Below are 21,825 nucleotides of genomic sequence, written 5' to 3' on the forward strand. Positions count from 1 at the left end.
CCCTTCCCTCCTCATCTGTAAAATGTGCAATGCGAGCACTGACCCACCTGCGGGCCCTAAACAGATGCAGGCGGGTGTTGCCAGTGTGATATCAGGGAGCCCCTTTAGCCTTTCTGTGCGTCAGTTTCTTCCTCTGTGAAGTGGAATATCTGCCTCTGTCCCAAAGGACTATGGTGAATATTAAGTTAGTGGATGCATCTAGAAAGTCAGGCTGATTTGTGCATACTGAGTCTTCATAAAATTCCAAAAGTAGGGGATTCCACTAACTGGGGAAGGGGAGTTCCTCCCACATGCTCCCACCAGCCCTCTTTCTGCCAGACAGTGGTCCTTGAGGATAGGCTCCTCTGGTCACATCTGGGAGGGAAGAGGACAAGCAGAGGTGTGAGACACAGCTGCAGTCGTTAAAATGGGGCCAGCGCAATAGTGCTGATGAGGACGGCGATGATGATGATGGTGCTCGTCATCTTCTGCGTGATGCTTGTGGGCTGCAAAGTGACTTCACAGCCTTTGGCTCTTTCTCTGGTGATCCTCTGAGCTCCTAGGGCAGCTACTCCCTTCTCCCTTCTATGCGTGGGGAGGAGAACACTTGCGGGCATGGCCGGGGCCGGAGAGTCCAAGATTCTGCCCTTTAAAACTGTAGTTCTTCCCCATGAATTTGGAGCCAGATTTAGTCACTGAAGTAAAATATGCACAAAAGGGCCCCATTCCCTCCCGGCCAACCCAGTCAAGTTATGAGGTATTCTATGAAGCAGAGCTAACTCTGAGGGTCCAACAATTTGGTATTTTGCTTGGTTTTTCAGACCAACGCTTTTCTTCTCCTTCTTTCCTGTCCTGAAAATCAAATCTGGAGCTTCAGGCACGACAGGCAAGGGCTCTACCACTGCACTCCATCCCCAGCCCCCTAGTGCTTTTTCTCCGGCTTGTGTGTTTGAAAGCCTCTCTCCCCAACTTTCTCAGATTTGATCGCTGACTGGCTGCTGTCTTTATCGAGTTCTCCCACACTCTTTATGGGTTGACTTTTTTCCCTCTTCTCTTGTCATGAAACAGTGATTACCCTCGAGCTTACACTTAGCCATAACCACTGTATCGGTTCCCTCACAGCCCTCTCATCCAGGCACACGTACACACACTCACGTGCACGCACAAACTTATCTACTTCACAAACAATCCCCCTGAAAGCCGCAGGAGATGGGAACTGAGAAGAAAGAACTGGGCCATTTATAAAGTTGGCTGAAAACGGGGTGCCAGGGAGTATCTGGGATTGAGCCCAAAATTCCCATTTCATGCTTGGATTTGGCTCTTCCGCCATGATTGTCCAAATGAGAAAGTCTCCTTTATTTCTGATACGAAGCTGTTCCTTTTCTTCTAGAAGGTAGCAGCATGGTCAAGAAATAAAGAGGAAATGAAGTAGCCTGCTTCTTCATTTATGCAGCCAATAATGTTTGAATATGGCCAAGTCCCTGTCCTCGAGGAGCTAAGTGTCTGGACAGAGGGCAGAGACTGGGGTAGATGTAAACATAGATCATCTTAGTTGCAGATGATATATACGATAATAAAAGTGTGTAGAGAAGGGGTCATGGTGTAGGGTGTGACTGATTCTAGACTGTATGGGAGGTCACAAGAGAAAGTATTCCAAAGTGGAGTCTGAAGTTGGTGTCCCACTGTGATGGGGTGAAATAGAACAGCGCAGCTTGGGTCTGATAGCACAGCCTGTAATCCTCACACTCTGGGAGGCTGTGGCAGGAGGATTTACTAGTTAGAATCCAGCCTGGGAAACTTAGCGAGACCTTGTCTCAAAATTTAAAAAGAAGAACAAAACTAAAAATAGAGTTCAGTGTGAAGGGTATAGGCTCAATTTCCATTGTTACCAAAAACAAAATCAGAACAATGAGAAAGGCGGTGAGGCTGGAACGTGGGTTGTGCAGGGGATACACACAGAGGGTAAGCTGGAGGGTCAGGCAGTGGCTCAGATGGTGGAGAACCCGGTCTGCCTGGTAGGCAGGCAGAGCTCAGCCCATAGAAGGTAAGGAGCGAGTGGAGGACCGGAAACAAATAAATGGCTTCTGCTTTAAGTGCTGCTCATGAGCTGCAGGACAGAGAAGAGGGTGAGCTCCTGGAGCACAACTCAGAAGCTCTCATTTCAGGGGCCCAGGTAAGAGAGGACAGCAACTTGGAAAAGATCAGGGTCAGCAGGGCTGCAGAAAGTGGATGGATTTAATAGAGTTCTAGAAGGGCGAATCTAATATGATGATAAAGGAAAATAAGAGGGTGACTTCAGCCCTGCGTGGGAGAAAGAGGTTGGAGGAGAGGGAGGGAGAGAGGAGAAATGATGAAAAGGATTAGGTTGGGAGATCTAACCCACTGCGATCCACATTTCCTTCAGACACCTGGCTGCACCTTTCTCCCTGCCTGCCTCGCTCCCACCCTGGTCACAGCTCTGTGAGGGGTTAATGGCCCTGTTCCTTGCTGGACCTCAGTTCCAGTCTGTGAAATGAGAGGACTAAACTCACTGGGGTTTAGGCTTCCCTCTGCCCCCAGGCTAGGCTGAGCTGTCCTTTCTCTGCATCTTGTAGCGAAAGATAGATGAATTTCTAGGCAGATGGATATATTTCTAACAAAAAATAAATAAATCGGACAACTGTGCGTCAACTGTTTTTAAGCAGTCATGGGTTGACTAGCAACTGTGCTCTTTGTAGAATGTACCTGAGCAGCCATGACAAGTTCTGTGATTTTATCACCAAAGGAGCGGAGGAACTCAGAAAGTCCTGTCAGAACTCTTTGCTCTGCCCACCCTTCGCTGCTCTGTGTAAACTCTGCCTTGTGTAAACTCTGCTCCCTGCATCCCCAGGGAAATGCCAGTGGAATTAAGCCTCATAGATATAAAAAAAAAAAATGACAAATAACCAACCAAAGACTGCCAAATACTCTGCCTCTGCTTCTGTACCTCCTGCTTGCAACCCTATAAAACTGCCAGCCCACAGATATTCTGGGCCTGGCTTTTTGGAAAAAGATACTGGTGCAGTATGTTGGTGTAAATAAAACTGTACACTGCCTCCAATCCTCTGGGCACCGTCCGTTTCCGGTTCTGCTATTCTGCACAGCAGCAGTGTTTGCCTTACTTCTCTTAGCCTTTGCTGCCTGGAATCTGCATGCCTCCCCCCTCCACCTCTCAGAGCTGACTTTAAGTTCCTGCAGGGTTGGGCTCTGCTACACCCCTTGTTTCTCCACCAGCTCCTGGCAGATGCTCTCTCAGGACAGAGAGGCCACTGCCCCTGAGGTGAGTCAGGTTCCTTCTGTCTGTCCCTGTCGTCTCTCTGCTCCTGAACTTCCAGGTGCTGGGTCCAGAGTCCATTTTCATTGTTCCTCCTGAGCTGGACTTTTCCTTGCTCGGTGCCCAGCTGGGTAGCACTTAGGGTCAGGGGAAAGAAAGCCAATGAGAGAGGAGAGACATGGCTAGAGTCCTGCTTGAATCATAGGAAGTTAGATCTGAGTCCCGTGTCATGTAGAGGGGTGTGTGTGTGTGTGTGTGTGTGTGTTTGTGTGTGCATTCTTCAGAATCACATGTGAATGTTCTTGAATTCAGTTCTATATTAAGCTCTATGTGCAGATCTGTATGCATTTGAACAACCATGCATGCATGGCAGTATACATGTGTTCGCACCTGTATGTCCATGAATGTCAATGTCTGTGTATATGTGAGGGGCTCTGTTGCCAAATTTGTATGTCTGTCTATGTAGGAATGTCCAGATGTATGTGCTCCCGTGTGCCTGTATGTGGTCAACATCATAGTGTGTCTTCATCCACTTGATTCACCAATCTGGTGCCATGAAACTTCTGACTCTTCCTTGAAATCACATGACCATGAAAAATAGACCTTTGAAATTGATTCAGGACATCGAGGCAGCCACAATAGGGCAACTAGAGACACTCATGAAAGAGGACTTCCAGAGCTGCTTCAGAAAGTGGCAAGAGCAATGGGATAAGTTCACTCAAAGTGGGGGAGGGAAATTAATGATGACCTTCTTTCACTGTAATAATGTTTTTAGAATTTAAACATTCACCATATTTGTTAATCATTCCTTATATTACATATGTGTGTGTGTCTGTGTCATAGAAGCAGAGGTAGGACACAGTGTTTAATTAAGATCATAATGCTCTCAAGTCTGGTTCAAGCTCTGAACTCGGCTCCTAAAAGGTATAGACTTCTGGGTAAGTGATTCTTTTCTTTGAGCCTTGGCTTACTCATCTTTAAATTGGGGATAATACTAGTACTTACCTTCAATGTCTACTGTGATGGTTGGATGATAGACTTCCATAATGCACTAAAAAAGTGCCTAATAAGGAAGGCATGCAAAAAACCATTGGTTGTTACAAAATCATTCGCAGCGATAAATATATAAGTGGTTGGGCTGTAGGGTCCAAGTGTGGCTGTGTGTAAAAATGTGCATCCATGTGTGGCTGTGAGAATGTGTGTGTGCTCATGTGTGCAGATGTGCCCTTAGGCACATGAGCTTAGTATGTATGTCTGCTAGGGTTTATTGTCGTGGTTGGAGTCATCAGTAATCACAAGGACCTGGGTCTGAGGGTCAGCAAGTTTGTATGTTTGGTGTGGTCTGCTTGTGAGTGTCTCTCTGTGTGTCTGGGATTAGGACTCTTCTAAGAGAAGGGACTGTGTCTTATTCACCTTCATACCTGGGCCCCTGGACCTGGAATATAGCAGCAGCCCAGCAAATTTGTGTTGACTGAATGAATGACAGAGACTGGTTATTTAGGGATTGTTACTCACATAGCATTTTTCCTGAAGAAGGGGCTAACTAGAGGACAGATAGAGCTGTTGTGATAAGCAGGTAGGTACATGGATGGATATTGATAGGGCAGACAGACAGATAGACAGCCAGTGTTGGCTGTAGTTATGTGGACCCCAGTGCACTTTATTCTGGAAGCAGTATTCAAGCTCCTGTGTCCCAGGAAGTTCCAAACCATTGTCACTGTAGTTATTGTGGAATTGTTTCAAGACCCGAGAAATGGAATACTGGAAAAGCTAAGCCCCTTACCTGATATCAGCAAGGCTCTATTTGCTTTTGATTTGTGCGTATTGGATGCCCATATAGAATTATATTTAAAGGAAAGGTTCTGTACTTTAAATGTTTGACAACCTTATTCTAGCCCAACCCTTCTTATTCTACAGAAGGAAGAAGGAGAGTCTTAGAGAGGGGCAAGATTGGAACCTCCTGGTCTCTGTAGCAGGCTTTCTCCTTCCACTCTTTTTACCCTGGGAACATAAACAGTGTGAATCCTCTAACTCATTTGGAAACAGGAACTCCTCTCTTAAAGAAGCTGGTATCCCTGGGGCCTTGTGGGCTGTCTGTCTAAGAAGCAGCCGTTGTTTGAGACCTGCCCTGTCAGATCAGCTGTGTCGGGCCAGCTGGTCCCACAAACCGGGCCTCAGGTCTGTGGACCAGAGTAGGCAATCTGACCCCAGCAGTGAACTTGAAGCTCTCTGGGGCCATCTGGATCTGAGAAAGCAAGGTGCTAGTCAGTCTCTGTTGCTCCCTAAATTGAGAGTAGATGTGAAATGATCCTTTCAATCAAAGGATGGATGGACAGAGAGAGCTGGCTCCAGAAATGGGAAGGAAGTAGGAGACACACGAAGGTCAGCAGGTACAACAAGTTACACAACCTCGGGAACAGTGACAGGTGGAAAATCAAACAAGCTTTGGTGCCCCATGGTTTTCCTGATGGCACTGCCAGCTGTGGGGCAGCCAGGATATATTTCTTGCCCTTGGACTTGTGCTTTTACATCCTTAGAGTTGATTCCTCTTTTTCCTGAGTTGCAATGGTTTTCTGTTTCTTGCAATCACACCCTCTCTGGATAAGACAGAGCACTGGAAACTCTCCTCCCAGCAGACACAGAGGTCTCACCCTGACTCCTGGCTTTCCCTGAGGCCAGCTCGCAGAGGCCCATCGTGTAGTTGTGGAAGGGGAAGCTTTCTCTGTTGATATCTTTGAGGAATCTTCACCAAAGCTCTTCAGGAGGGACATCTGCTTATGCCCCGGTTTCTTCTGCTATGATCTCACAGCAGGATGAGTGTACCATTTTCTGCTGGGATTCCCTGCTTTCACCCTCCACAGCAGGTGTGCCACGAGTGTAACAGCAAGAGGTGTTTTCTGGGGGTGACGGGCCTCTGCCTCAAAGTCAGGAGTCCCTCCAATGTCTGAGTCCCAGGGGTAAGAATCTGTGTTGTGCTAAGCAAGTCACTGTGGTGGGGTGGGGGACAGAGGAGGAGCAAGACCATTCCCAACGGGAAACTCCCTAAGTGGCCCCCATGTTCCCACAGTGACTGCTGCGACCAGAATGGAAACACATTGAAGGAGACAGAGAGATTGCAAGGGTGGTCCATTCAACTCATCCACAGTAAGGCAGGAGGCGCTTGGGGAGGACTCGTGGAGGAGCCTCCACCCAGGGACAGGACGCCTGCTGACTGGAGTTATCAACGTACCATTCTGGTGAAGAATGTGGCCACAGAGGCACCTAGCAAATTTGCTTTCAAACTCCCACAAGTGAATAAGAAAATGAGAAAGTCATCCCAGGACAGGCTGACCGGACCCCCACCATGAGGAAAAGAGGAGTACAAAGGCATAGGGGTGGTAAAGGAGGGGCAAGCTCTTCCCTCAGAATGGGAGGCACTGTCAGGGTGAAGAACTTGGACTTCAAGGCCAGACACTCAACAGGGCTCTTAGAACAGCCGTGCCAGGAGGACAGGCAGGAGGTACATGGGCCAGACCACCAGGAACCCTGAAACACAAGAGACACGACAGTCAAGGTCGGGCTTTGTGACTCGGTAGCACACACAAGCTGTCCTCTTTGTCATTTGCTTCATCTAATCTGAGTCACAACTCCTGTGAATCACGTAGTGAAACAAAGCTGTGTAATCATCAGCCACCCCACCCCACCCCTGCCTCTTCTTTTGAGACAGGCTCTTGCTAAGTCTCTAATGTACTCTGGCTGGGGCTCAATCTTGGTGATCCTCCTGCCTCAGCCTTCCAGAGTGCTGGGATTACAGGCTTGCACCACCATTTCCATTTTCTTCTGGGCATGGGAAATCAGATTGAGCTAGCTGGGATCATGTGACCGAAACTGGCTAATGAAATGTGGATGGAAGTCATCTATGCCATCTGTAGGCCTGGTCCTGAAAACCTCCAATATAATGCTCTATGCCCTCTCATCAATCACCTAGGAACCAGCTGCACAGGATTCGGGATAGGGCTTGCAGGGGATAGTGGAGTTTCCAGAAGTTACCAGAAGCAGTGAGAGCCTGAGTTTCCCGTGACATCTAGGGACAGAATGGTACCCCGTATTGATTTGGAGGGGGAATTATACTGTTGTGTAAAGGAACTGAGGATTGGGGATTATTTGTTAGAGCAGCTAGAATGACTTACACTGGCTAGTACTAGAGAAGTAGAAAGACACAGGTGTTTTAAAACCCTGTCTCTGAGAATACTTAGCTTAGAATTCCAGTTCTACAACTAGCTGGGCAGTTGTGCTTAAGTTTTCCTGTGTGCAGATAAAAATACTAATAGCACTTCATAGGATGTTTGTAAGGCTGAAGTGGGCCAATTTATGTCAAGTTAAATACTTGACCAAAGCATGGTACATGGTAAGGCCCACGCAAGTGATGGTTTTAAAAATTAGACTGAAGATCTGAGAGAGCTGTGATCGTATCTCTTTTGCATATCACTGTCTACTTAGTGCTAAGGAAGGGCAGGGATCCTAGATGACAGTTGCCTTGTATCAGGGTCCAGGGGAACCGTGTGTTCCTAATCCGTTAGCCCTATCAAAGCACAGCATGTCCCCTTCCTCCAAAATTCAAAGTTACTTACCAACGTCCTAAAAGTGGGGAGAGGAAAAGCAAAATTTCCAGAGGCATAATTGTATGACAACCAGATTATCATGATGAAACAGATTTATGTCCCATTAATTCTACAAGCAGAAATGACTGGGAGATGGCAAAGTATGGAAACATCGAGGGCCCTCTTGTGGTGGTCTGCTGTCTCCGCATCATATCTATTCCCTCTTTTTTCCAAAAGACCCTAAATTCAGCCCACCTAAGACATTAATCGGTTCAGGAAACTTCCGGGAAGCCACACTGTGGCTAACTAGGAGTGACGGAGATGAACAAGACCTGAGGTCCTGACTTCAAGGCACTTCTACTTTAGTTGGGGATTTAAGGGTAGAGAAAACCTTTCTATGTCTGGGTTCGCTAATGCAGGTACTTTTGGAGAAAGCAAAATCTTAACAATGCGCTTTCCATTTTGTCCAAAATATTTTTCTTTGATTTACCTGCTGTTAAAATCCGAGTCATTCATGAAAGCCCCATTGAGATGTTTCTGCCTGACAAAATTCTTCCCTGACTGTTGCCCATACAGTTAGTTGGTCCTCCTCCTATGCAATATACTTTCTGGTCACTTATTTTTTATGTGCCATTGTCAACTGTGCAATGGACTGTTGTTTCCTCTGCCTGTGGGGCTCAAGTCCGCTTGTATTTGTCCAGTTGGCTTCTTCGCTTCATTTGGTTAAATACTACTTTCCTTGATCGTTCTTATTATTAACCATTCTTATATTTTTATAACAATTCTTCTATTTTCTTTCCTACCTTAATAAAACCATCAAACACTGACTGGGCATGTGGCCACCCAGATTAAAGATTGTATTTCCCAGCATCCTTTGCAACCATGTGTGGTCATGTGGCTAAGCACTGGCCGGTGAAATGTGAGTGGAGGTATCAAAAGGTGCCAGCTTCCAAGAATGTTCCTTAGCACTCTAGCTCTTCCATGTTCCCTCTGTCCTGATTCCTAGGTATGAGAGTTGGGGCTCTGGCTGCCATCTTGAGCCATGTGAATGATGACTACACTTTGAAAATTATAAAGGGGTAAGCTGGGAGGAACCTGGACTTCTGATGACTTTGTGGTGCTACCATAGAAACCTCGGACTGCCAGCCTCTAGATTTCATTTCTGTGAGAGAGAGACTGTGCAAAGCCATTCTACATAATTTTGGGGGGAAAACAAGCATTTCACAATTAAATTATGATGAGAGCTGTCTGAGACAGTGGTCCCATGGTGCTGTGATGCTCAAAGGCAAGATTATGTCAGCTGAAGATGTCCTGGTTCTTTGAGAATCCAGGAGTGATACAAAAAGAGAACAGTTTTCACCTAGGGAGGGATAAGTTCCTTATCGGCTTAACTCATCCGACCTACTATTGTGAGAACGTTTTGCTCCTCTCACAAAAGTGCCTCATCCGCCTAAGACCCTCATCGATAGCATAAGACCCTCATTGTTACGGGATTACCTCTGCCCTCAGAGTCATCCGATACTCTCCATGAACCCAATGAATAGTGGCCGGCTCCCAGTGTCTTTGTCTTTGCCCGCTCTGAGGCACTGACCTTCTAGTTCCCTATATACTTTGAAATTACAGAAGTCTCTGTTGTCTTTTTCCTTCAGCCCCCGCCATTCCCCTTTCTAGGCAGTTGGAGAACTGATCCACTTCTGGTAAGAGATGAACTTTGATTCAAGATAATATTATTATCCATGTTGGTAATATGCTCTCACGTGACCTTCTGTTGTGGAGTGACTTTTTTGTTTATTTCTTTCCTCGTCTATTTCCCACTCTGGAACATAAGCTCTGGAGGGCCAGTGCACGATCTGCCTTGCTTACTGTGCTTACATGGTGTCTTCAGTGCCTAGAATAAAGACTGGCTCACCCCGAGCACTTGATGAGTATTTGTTGCTAAATGACTGTCTCCTTGGCTACATTGCAGAGCCAGTCTTGGGTTTAATTCATTCTCCATGTCCACAGCCCTTAGCACGGGGCCCTGGTGTGCAGAAAAAGCTGAATCAGAGTGCACCAGACTAGAAAGGGGAAGGAGAGGGAGTTGGACAGCTGTGAGAAAAATGAAAGGAAAAAACATACCTGCAGTTTGGGGAGTTCCACTTATGACACCAAGAGCCTGGGCACCTACAGACAAGAGCAGAAGTTATGCTCTGCTAGCTGTTACCCTGTGGCTGCTGCATAGCCCTCCTGGGCCCAGTCTCCACAAACATGGGCCGTCTTCAAGGTGGAGGCATCTGTAGTTATCTGGTAGGTACCTTTCTAAATGTATCGTATGTGTCTTAAACTTAACCCTGCAAACAGATCATGAGGGAAGCCTCTCCATCCCCATTTGACAGAATTCTGAGGCTCAGCAATGCTAAGGGACTTGCGAACTTGACCCCTGACTACTGATAGCTCAGCTGGGATTTGAACCCCACATGAAGCTTCAAGTTGAGGGATCGATAAAGGGGCAAGACAACCCAGGGCAAGTCTTGCTTCTGAGACAGCCTCCATCTGCTCATCGTAAAATGAGGGTAACAGTAGTGTCTATCTCCTTGGGCTCATGGGAGCATTCAATGTTTTAAAGTCTAGAAAGGGTGTAGCACAGTGTCAGACACAATGAAAGCACTGCTATGGTGACTACCATTAATAGGACCACATCTGAATTTCTTGAGGGCAAAAAAGAAAATCGCTTTCTTTTTTCTTTTGGATTTCTTGACTCCTCCATTCCGATGGAAATAAAAATCATGGCATTACTGTGAACTCATGTGAAGGATGGATGGAAATTTGAGGAGAAGTTGGAAAGCTTCCCCGTGTCCCACTCAGGATACTGTGCACAATCATTCACCAGCAAACCAAGTTACATTTACATGGGAGTCAGGACTCAGACTTCACCCAAAAGGGACTGAGTTATAGGGACCTGAAGTAGGGGGAATAAGAAAAAGGTCACTTGCTTTAGAGTCAGACTGAGCCGGGTCTGACCCTACCTGCTGCCACTCATGGGCAAGGTGATCCTAGGTGACGCCTTTATCCCTGTGGACCTTGTAAAATGGACGCAGTCATAGGAGGGCTAAGGAACTGGCTGCATGCAAGAGTGAAGCCTGGTCTGCAGCACACAGGAGGCCACCGCAATGGCAGTACCAGTGCCATCCCACACCAGGGAAAGACGGAGTCACCTCGGGGGAACTGGAATGAGGAGGCAGAAAAGTCCTGAGCAGTTAGCACTGATTACCCTCGGCCTCTGTGCTAACTGCCAGCACTTCGCAAGCTGACCTTCTCATGAGGACTCAGCCACTTACCCCTCCGAGTGATGGGTCCCAAATCTAAAACCTGGTCTAGGTCAAGGTCCAGTTGACTACGGAGTTGATTACTTGAGCAAGACTGGGGAGACAAAAACAAAACAAAACAAAACAAAGCAAAACAAAACTTTTATTATCTTAGTATGTAACAATTTAGGTACGACTGATCTACCTTTACCCATCCATCCATCTATCCATCTGTCCATCCTCCCAATAAATATATATGGAGAGCCTGAGTGCTATGCCCCCACCTCAGCCAGCTCTGGGCTAAACACTGGGTTATTCCTCACATGACCCTAATTCTGATGCTGTGCTTTTCTCAGCTTAGAGAGTTCACGCTGTTATGCCAAACAGATCTGGGTTTGAAGTCTCATCTCTGCTCTCTTTTAGCTGTGCAATTTGGGATAAATGATTTTGCTGCTCTATGACGATCAGACAGAACGTACCTGGTTTTAAAGACTAGAACAAAGAATGTGCCCAGGTACGTAGTAAACACTCAGTAGATGCCAACTCTTCAAGGCAGTGCCAGTGGGGCTACAAAGAGCATGAGCACTAGAGTCACAACTCAGCTGGCACATATCTATCTGTTCATCCTCCCTTCTTTCCTGTCTCCCTCTCGCCTTCACATCCAGCCACCCATCTGTCTTCCGGTCTCCTCAGACATCCACCCAACTAATCTACCTTCTTCCATCACCCATCCATCCACCCATGAATCCCTCCACCCATCAACCCATCCTTCCCATAGTTACGCTGTCCGGGGCCAGGCTTCACGCCAGACTCTGAATTTTCCAGTTCAAAAAGACACTCACCGGTTGGCATTGTTCATTAAGGGAGTCACAGAGGTGAATCTCACAATGCAGGAAAACTAGGTCATAATTTCCAGCAAACATGAACATCTGAACTGAGAACCGGCTCTGTGAAGACACCCCGTTCTCCTCCACAGAGATAGTGGAATCGCGTTGATTCGGGCAGCTGGAAGGATGAAAAGGACGAGCATCGGAGAAATGAGAAAGGTACACGCCCCACCCCCACCCCAGGTTCCTTCCCTCGTGGGACCGCAGACTTTTTTTGTTCCTCTGTTTCTTCCATGACTTCACATACTTTAAATTATTTGGGACACAGTCTCTGGAGTGAGAAAGACCTATCTGATGTGCTGCACAATCCAATTTCTAGCTAACTAATCCTGGGCAGGTTATTTAACCTTAGTGAGCCTCAGTGTTCTTATCAAAACATGGAAATAATAGCATCCACCTCGTGAGTGGAGGTGAGTGTTAGGGAGACGCTGTCTATATTGCTTAGCCCAAAGTTTGGCATGCAGCTAAGCTCAAATATAAATATCACCAAATAGTATTACTGTGCTTTGGCTCATAGTCATGTATTTTTCTTTGTCTGTGTCAATTAATGGTACTGTATGATATTTTGTCCCATAATATTTATCATATCTTTTTATGTTGATCAATGTTTACAATGTGTAATAGTCTATTGTTACTCAATTTACCTCCCCTCCGTTCCGTTTTTCTTGTTGTTGTTGTTGTTTTTGGTACCGGGGATTGAACTCGGGTCCTTATCCCCTGTTTTTTGAACAGTGATCTCATTGCCAACATTAGGAAGAATACCAAAATGGAAAATAATTGGCATTCCTTTATTCTGCCCATCCATTTGTTAATGTTCTACACTAAAAATATCAGGGTCAGAGGATGTGGTTACAGTATGGAATACTGAATTTTTTCCCAAGGTAGCAAGTCAATGTACATAATCACCAGGTATGGATGAGATGAATATTCTCTCCCAAATTTGGTTGAGGCCAAAGAGAATCCCAGAGTCACCTGATACCTGTTTCTGATGATGAAGTACTTCACAGGGTCATCCTTGTCTACAGAGGGGGTGGCGTAGCAATTCCTTAACAACAGATTAAACCGGGAGGAGTCTCCTCTCTCCAAGATGGCGCCCACATAGAGCATGGATTTCACTGGCAGCACAACTGTATCCCCTTCATAAGGATTTGTGTAGCTCTGGTCTTGGAAGAGGGCCATTCTGACTGTGAATTCTCCATACCCACCCACGCTGATGTTCAGAGAACTGAGACAAGGAAAACCACAGCAAAAACATCAGATTTTAACCAAAGAGAGCAGCATAAATCAACCTCTGTACATGTGTAGGTTATAGAAACAAAAGCATGTCTTTGTCCTTTACGTAAACGATTCAATCATTCATTTAAATAGGGTGTTTACTAGCTTATAGGCACTAAATTGGACACATGGACAAGCCTGTTTCCAGTACCTGCACTGATCTCCCTGCAGTAGTCTTTATTCTTCATATTCACTAATCCCTACTCCTTACATTCACTGGCTTTATGCTGTTACATTATGACTTTATCTGTCACTCACTTAAGAAATAAGGGTTAGTGTTACACTACCATCTTAATACTTGGAGAATGGGGTTTGGAACCAGTTCTATGGGGTCACAATTTTTAACTCATCCCTCTGCTCACAATCTTCAGTTAAACATCATTTTAACAAGAAAAAATACTCTGTGTGTGCTGTTGTTGCTGTTGTTGCTAGAGGTCGAACTCAGGGCCTCTCACTTTCTAGGCAAGTGCTCTACACCCTCAGCCTTCATTCTGATTCTGTATGGACCATTGGTCCCAACACAGTATAGTCTGAAAACTACTGAACTTGAAAATTTCTATCCCTTCTGCTTCTTCTACTCTGTAAACCCAGGAAATAATGAAGGAATGGGACAGGCGCTCTGGATTTCTGGACTTCTACCAACTCAGAAAATTCCATAGCAAGTCTAGAAATATGAAAAATTTGATTTAGTGAGGCCCCTCTCTAGGTAAGGATTTGCAACTATGAATAAAACTGACACGTGTCCTGCCTAGATAGAATCCCGTCCAAATTGGTTCGGTGTGGATGGGGGCACTATGTATCCAAACAAAGGTGGCCTCAGTTTGAATCTGAAGTTGGCAGTGAAGTCTTCCCCTCTCTACCATCCCACTCACCAGGAGGAGGTCTGGGCCCCCTGCTCCCTGCTCCAAACGCACCCTGTGATTGTCCTACATTGCATTTATCTCATTTGTGAGAAATTGTTGATGTAATTATCTGTTCAGTGCCTTCCTTCCACAAGGAGAATGCCTTTGTCAAGGTTATAGTTCCTGATTTCCTGCTGCAGTATTGCTTCTTAATAATAATCTTTAATATGTCTGGAAAATTCGTTCATATGCAATCAACAAATATTCATGGAACAACTGAGTGTAAGCTCCCAAAAGGTGTTGCTGGCATTGTGTGGGCCTCATAAACTATGCCAGATGCGAGTGTGTTGAAAGTCGGGGTCATGGATCAAAGGGCAAGGGTCAGCGCCATACCTGACAATGGGCTGAAGTGCAGTTTGGAGGCTGACCTTCATGTCCAGTGGGTAGGCACACTGGAAGTTGATGGTGATGAGCGTGTCTCTGATGATGAAGTCGGTGGCCAAGGAGAGGGTGTTTTTGTAGATGGCATGGGTTCCATTTTTCTTTGGCATAAAACGATACCACATATCATCTACATGGGTGTGTGTACATCTGTCTCAAACTCAGATCTGTCTGATTCCAGAGTCTGTGTTATCAGCCATGTAGCTACTCCGCCTTCTGATCTCAAGGAGGCAAAGTGGCCTATTCTTCCTCTTCCTGTGACACTGATGCTTTCTGGGAAGGGGAATGTGGAGCCTAAACTACAAACTAGAACAACAAGTGACTCACCAGAGGGGAGAGTCAGGGACCAACATGTGTGATCCTCAGTGTACCCCTCCCATGCCAACCTTAATTAAAATAGTCATAATCATGGCTTACATTGGCTAAGTGCAAGTGTCCTCCTGTCCTAAGCTCTTTATGTGGACCAAAATATATGACCTTACGTGACCTTGGGGGCTCACACAGGCTGAGTGACTTGCCCCACATCTCACAGTTACTAAGCTGGGTCCCATCAGCCTGAGACCCACCGATTTACCTCCAGAATGTTCCCACAGGCACTAGCCTGGACAGGGCTGGTCACAGATATCCAGTTGCCTTCCTCTCTTTGCAGGATGCTGCTGCAGGTCCGGTCACTCAAGTAGGCTAACACCTCCTCCCCAAATCCCAGGCTTCCCAGCAAGCATTTGTCCAGCTTCATCTTGATCTCATTGGCTCCACAGTCCAGCTGAGGCTGCAAATTGTGAACATCTGGAAAGCCAAAAGGGAGCTTGGTAGAAGGGACAGCGATCCAGAAGTAGTGAGCAAATGTCACCATGCCCAACAGGAGACTGGTTAGCCTAGAAGGATCCTAGGACCCAGGTGGGATTCACACTCAGCCTGGCAAAGATCTCTGGTCCAAGATTTCCAGGCATCGTATGTGAAGGCTTGGCTGAGTTCCCTTTGAGGATTGAGATCTTTGGAGAAGCAACATGGTCCTGCCTTCCAAATGATCACCAGAGCTAGATGCACTCTGCTTTGTGAAGCCAGTATACCTGACCAAGGTCAGAGCCACTGCATACATTCATTCCCTCATTCCTTCCTTCCACAAATATTTCTTGAGTGTCTACTATCTGAGTTCTGCCCCAGGAGTCTGCCCGTATGCCAAGCATGAAGACTCTAGATATTTGTATAACTCCCACTTGTAGAATTCTCTTCTTCAGTACCCTTATCCCAGGAACTCGCCCTTGCCAGAACTGGTTCCTGAGGCTATGGCCCAGAAATTTGTTCCAACCCTGCCCTCTCATCCTTACAAACCCCTTAGCCTTGAAGCAAGAATACAGGAGAGGCCACCCTCAGCTCCATACCCCTGACTTTGATCCACCCCTTCTCCTGAGCCTCCGAAGCTCCCTCCTCCTTCCCTGCCCACCCAGGACAGCGGCCACCAGCCCCGGGGAGCTGCTCACCAGAGCTATTGAGGTTCTGTCTGCAGAAACAGCCCCAGACACCGTCTTCCATACGGCACTCCTCCTCGGGGCGGCAGGTGTCCTCACACCTCTTCTGTGCAGTGGAAGGGTCTAGGAGTCAGAGCACGGTGGGAGAGGGTCAGCATGCAGAGCACAGTGGATCTAAGGCGCCCGAGTCCAACCCCTCACTCCTGCAGGGCCCTAGAGTCTCATTCACCATGTGAGATACTTAGTGGGTTTCCTGATTCTCAACCTGGTAGTGTGATTGGGAAGCTGCAACTGCCATCAAATGACTTACTCCAGGCTAGGCAGGCACTGTGACTTTCCATATGTCAGCTCGCTCGTCCTGGTGAGTGTGGGATGGGGCGGCGTATGCTAGCTGAGTACATTGTTGCCGGGGCTTGATGTGCTTGGGTTCAAATCGCAGCTTTGTGCCGTTTGGAGAGCTACTTAACCTGTCAGCTTCCCAGACCCCTAGTCTGGGTAACCACACAGCACACAGCACTTATTTAATGCAGTTGCTGGAAGGAAGCAATGTATTAATAGGCTTCCTGTGCTCAGGGTAGCAGTAGGTGTGTTGTGAACCCTATGTTCTGGCTGTTACTGGGCTGTTCTCCGGTTTCTCCGATCAGAATGTGGAGGCTCCGAGAGGTACGTTGTAGTGCTCAAGTGAAAACAAAACTCTCAGTGAGTCTGAATTCTTGATGTGCTGTAGGCACAAATCAGATTTTACTCTGGATTCCTAATTTCTGGCTTGACTCAAGATGTGGGAAGGGCTGGTAACGGTCGGGATTCGCTCCCACTGGGTAAGGGCTGGCAGGAGCCTAGTGGAAGCAGCTGTAGCTGCCCGGTCTCCCTCTCCCCAGATGTCCCTGCTCCGTGAGCCCCGGGCATCCCATGCGCCACCCTGCCCGCAGGTGTTGCTCACCTGTACAGTATCTCAGATTGCACGCCGGGGTGGACTCCAGCCTGTACACGTGGTACCCACCAGGGCAGGCCTTCACCAGCACGTTGGTGCTCCAGAGACAGCAGCTTTCACTCCAGTGGGCACAAGCGGTGCGCTGGACGATCCCGTCCCCAAGGAAGGGGTGGGTCCCGTTGAGCCACATGGGAGACTCTGTCTGGCACCGGTACACTGGGATGCAGCTCTCAGACATCTGCGTTCCTCCTTCACCCACGAAGCGGTACCAGCCGGACAAGTTCGAATCGCAGACCTTGTCACCCGCATCTTCGTGCTCTGTGCTTCGGGAGGGCTGGTCCAGGATGGTGTGATTTTGGCAAGGGTCCCAACAGATGTCGGCCTCTGGGGTGCCAGGGGCTCCGCAGGCCAGGTCTTGCCTATTGAAAGTGGCTTCTCTGGTGCTTGTGTAACCTGTGAATGGGACAGACAGAGCATGCTTGGGTTCACTGAGCAGCTCCAGAGGATACAAGATTTTAATTCCCTCTTACACTATCCTTTTTATGTGCTAAGGGACCTAATGAGGCCAACAAGCACACAATCCATGAGTGAAGCATCAAATGTCATCACCGTGGGATTTGAATAATCGGGGAGAGCTTTGTGTGGTATTTTATGGGCATTGAGGACATTGGGGCCACCGCCTTGAACAAACCCTCATTCCCCACCTGGGGTTACAGAGAGGTTCCTTGTGGGGCTGCCCAGGAAGCCCTGCTTGACCAATATTTGTTCTTCTCATAATTGTAATGAAGACTCACTGGAGGAGAAAACTTCAAATATTAAAATGAATAAAGTAAAAATGAAATTTGTCATAGTGCCCACTCCGGCAGCACAAATACTGAAATTAAAGTTGCTGTGAGCCCATCATATCCCCAAGATACTCATATAATTATTCTACAGCCTCTAGTTTCTTCCCACGTGGATAAATTAGTAATTATTTTGTAGAAATAAGACCCAGTTTAGTGCCGACTAGCTTTTTTCCCATTTGCATGTTTATTTAATACAGCACAGGCGTTTTTCCCTATCAGAGAAGTATAGTTGAAGACTTCCGCACCTTGGCATTACTGACAGGTTAGGTGACCGGTCTTCATTGTGGGGCTGCCCTGTCCTGTGCATGTGGAGAGACTTTCCGCCCTCTATCAGCGAGGTACCAGTGGCTCCCCTAGGCATTGTCCAGTGTCCCCCTTGGGGAGGAAAATCACCTCCAGTTGAGAACCATTGATCTCATAGGACTATTTCTTATTGTTGGCCTTCCTTGTTCTTTTTAAATTCTGGGGGATGTGATATATAAGGTAGAGAAACAGTTAGGGGTAAGAGCAGCTGTTGGTCAGGGTGGCTTTAAATCCAGCTGCACACCTCTGGAGCCACACGTTGGTTGGCAGGGCCTTGAGCTTTCCTGAGACGCCTTCCCGCCAATGGTTCCCGACCTGCGTTCCCACAGCTTGGATCATAATGTTGCTGTACCCGTGTCTGCCTGCCCTGGTACGCACTTTCAAGGTTCCTTTAAACGGTTTCCTCTAAAAATTAGTTACATCTAAAGGAATGATGTCTAAGACGCAGTGAGTGGGTTGTACAATGCACATCAAAATAAATCCACGAACATGAAACATTTTTAAAGAATCTTCCAGGCACTGCCAGAATCATCGCGGGATGCTGCATATGCTCCGCTCAGGAAATAAAAGCAGAAAGGGTTGTTAGAGGAGGCAAGGAGATGATTTCTGTAAAATGCCAAGCCCTGCACTGAGTCAAGCTTGTTCTCGCTCTGGTTCCGGTCTGCCGAGTGCTCTGAGTAGCACATGATTGCATGACAGAGAAAGGCCCAACACGGGCTCACATTTTTTTTGTGTGTGGTATTGTCCCTTTGTTTCCTTTTTCTTTTAATATAATGCAGTATTAATAGTCATGGGGAAAATATAAAAACACTCTTATGCTATGAAAAATAAAACAATTTCATCACGAAATAATTAGAAAATAATAATGGTTAACATATTGTGTTATCATGATCTTAAAAGAGTGGCTAAAATGGTCCGCAGGATAAAAAAAAAAAAAAAAAAAACTTTTCTTACAAAGAAGAAACTAACAAATAGAAGGACAAAACATCTTTTCAGTGAACAAAAAGAAACTAGTAGTATAAATGAGACAAAGTGGCGTATGTCTTCAAATGTTGTTTCCAGTTACGGGTTACGATGATTCCTGTCAGAGGAGCTTCTTAGAGGAAAAGATAGTCAAGCTTTTCTCATGTATGTGTTTGTCTTAAGGAGAGGAACCACCATTCTTATTCTTGCTTCGTTTCTTGCATGCTCTGTATTTTCATCAGAGACCCTGCGCTGAGTTCTCTCCCCAGTGCCGCCTCCACAAGGCTGAAATTTCACCCTAGTTTGAAACCTGAGACCCTTCCTACAAATCTTTAAATTGCCTGATTCTCACAGAGATGAACTGATGAGCCTCAGGAAAGCTGGCAACTGCCGTGGAACCAGCAGGCATAGAGCAGACGTGAAAGCCAGCATGGCCCGGTCTTACCCTTCATCCCTTCATTACATCTCTACCTTATCGTACCTCACATCCCCTGGAATCTTTGGAGGGAGGAAGGGAGGACGGAAGGAAGGAAGGAAGGAGAGAAGAGAGAAGGAAAGAAAAGAAAAGGAAAGATCAGCAATCAGAAATGGTTCTATTCAATCAGGAAGATAGCAGAGATGTCATTGAGTCTAGCAGATGAGCAAAATGATAACAGAAAGAAGTTGCCAGCACAAGGTGATGGATAATTTATTTCCTTGTTTTCTCCCATCCCAGCTCTGGTCACCCCCAGACACAGGCATGGGAAGTTGTGCTGACTGGTGCCTCTCTCTTCCCCTTCGGGCAACTTACCCGTTTGGCTCTGAAGCACTGGGACTTGATTCCCTTTTCTCTTGTTATGTTTCCCTTGACCAGCAACTCAGAGTCACTGCTTTACACCTACCTTGCTTTCGCTGGCCCAAACTGCTGTTTCTGGGCTGCCCTGCTCACTGCCTAGGTCCTGCTAGGTACCTGTGATGCCAAGTGAGCACTCACCTTGCTGTATGGTCAGTGCCAAGACCAGAAAGCAAGAGGCCAAGGCCAGCCACAGGAAGTCAGAGCCCACCATCCTTCCGGTAGGGCGAGGCACACAGGTCACTCCACAGTGCGCAGACTGTCCGTGCAGCTGCAGGAGAATAAAGGCCCATATAAGGGCAAGGCAAGTGTGTGGGGGGAAGACAGGAGCTCACACTGGTTCACACCCATTGTGTGACACTTCTCCCATGTGCAAGCACCGGGCCGTGCTGGAAGTTATGCAGCTTGCTGAGGGCTGTAGCCTTATGTTCTTGGATACAGAAGAGTTGGCTTCCTTCATGGAGCACTAAACAGTCTCAAAGCAGGTGTGACTTGCAGAAATGAGGTGGGATAACAGGAGTAGGGAATTTCACAAGGGGACGAAGTTGATAGGAAGCCAAAGCATGCCAGTCTTGAAGAATGTCCCTAGAGGGATCTCAACATGGTCCCTGTTTGGATCCAAGTGGAAGCTGCCTAGAGATGGATGGACGGAGAGATATAAAGAGCCTGTGAATGCCTAGAGACAAAAGTAATGACTTCCTGCCTCTGTTTGATGTGTCAGGTCCTGCTCAGAGCTCCCAGAGAGTCTCTTATGTGCATAGATTTCTAGAAGGGTGGGACCACATCACACTGAGTTCTGTGCTCCTTGCTCTCAGCCCAGAATTCAGCATACAACAGCTGCCTAGTAAAGATGTGAAGAATGAATTAATAAATAAAGGAGTGGGTAGGTAGAAAAGAAGGAGCTTTGAAAACCCTGTCAGCACTCAAAGGACACATCCTTTTCTGAGAAACTCTCCTTGGGAGAGCAGCCCTTGGGATGACTTCTTGCTGCCCAGAAGACTTCCACTGAAGACTCTGTGTCTGGAAGGGATATCGTGGATATATTCTGAGAGGGCAGGTCAGGAGCACCGGTCTGTAATTAGAGAAGATTTGGCACCAGATGGGTGTCCGTCTTTCTGGTGGGAGGGGCGAAGGGGACATCTGCAGGCTCAGAGCAGACAGCTGGTGGCTGGAATTCTGGTTGCTCTGGACACAGAGAGATTTCAGGAGCACTCTACAATGGCCAAGATCCAAGTTCCTTGCTGGGATTCTGCAAGTTCCCAGAAGCAAACAACCCTAGCATTGGTAGTGAATTCCCCAGGATCCAAAGAAAGCTTGCTGGGGCACAGAGCGGGGCTTACCTTAGGGTGAGAAGCCAGAACCTCCCTCTTCCTCCAGTGACTATGGGAATGCAGCCTGCTGTGCACTGTCTTTTATTGCCGGCTCGCACCCATGTGGCTCTCCAGGATTGGTGCTGAGGGAGGACTGGCATTAGTTTCCCAGGCACACATCAGCCTTGGGTGTAAGTGAGATAAGTGATTTTCCGCAAGGGGCGGTGAAAAAAAAGGCCCCTTTGCCCTTTCTCCCACAATATAAACATACAAATGCTTCTCCATAAACAACTGCAATATGTACTGAATGCTGACTGCACTGCTCTGTCAAGTTGTCCGTGACCATTACTTCTCATATTTAATCCTTAAAATAAACGCGTGAGGCTGGCGCCATGTTTATTCCCAGAAACTAAACACTAATGAGAAGGAAGTTTAATACCCAAAGGAAAGTGGAGAGAAATCAAAATAGGCGCTTGTTTGCACAATGGATTTCCAAGGTATCTTGTGCTCCTAGCTAATTGCCTTGGAACACTTCTGCTTCAAGGAGCTTGGGACTCAAGAGAGCTAGGGAAAGGAATAAGGAGGGGGTGTT

General features: G+C 47.0%; 1 protein-coding gene and 1 long non-coding RNA gene across 2 annotated transcripts; one reads left to right on the top strand and one right to left on the bottom strand.

Annotated features, from left to right (window-relative positions):
- Positions 1–5,784: 5,784 nt before the first annotated feature.
- On the bottom strand, positions 5,785–21,414 carry LOC104852419 (pancreatic secretory granule membrane major glycoprotein GP2). Its single transcript, XM_010610046.1, has 11 exons — positions 21,264–21,414; positions 20,065–20,194; positions 16,990–17,433; positions 16,062–16,172; positions 15,155–15,366; positions 14,533–14,681; positions 13,002–13,247; positions 11,978–12,140; positions 11,169–11,250; positions 9,970–10,014; positions 5,785–6,796 (listed from the first exon to the last, which is right to left on the bottom strand). Exons 2-11 carry the CDS (start codon positions 20,135–20,137, stop codon positions 6,738–6,740), a joined length of 1,584 nt encoding a protein of 527 aa, XP_010608348.1. The 5' UTR covers positions 20,138–20,194; positions 21,264–21,414; the 3' UTR covers positions 5,785–6,737.
- Positions 11,354–15,289, top strand: LOC104852418. The gene is made up of 3 exons (XR_777488.1): positions 11,354–11,649; positions 12,112–12,181; positions 15,230–15,289. It is a non-coding gene; the product is annotated as an uncharacterized LOC104852418 (long non-coding RNA).
- Positions 21,415–21,825: the final 411 nt, after the last annotated feature.

Source organism: Fukomys damarensis, unplaced genomic scaffold (genome assembly GCF_012274545.1).
Source record: "Fukomys damarensis isolate Sample0158 unplaced genomic scaffold, DMR_v1.0_HiC HiC_scaffold_34, whole genome shotgun sequence".
Classification (NCBI taxonomy): Eukaryota; Metazoa; Chordata; class Mammalia; order Rodentia; family Bathyergidae; genus Fukomys; species Fukomys damarensis.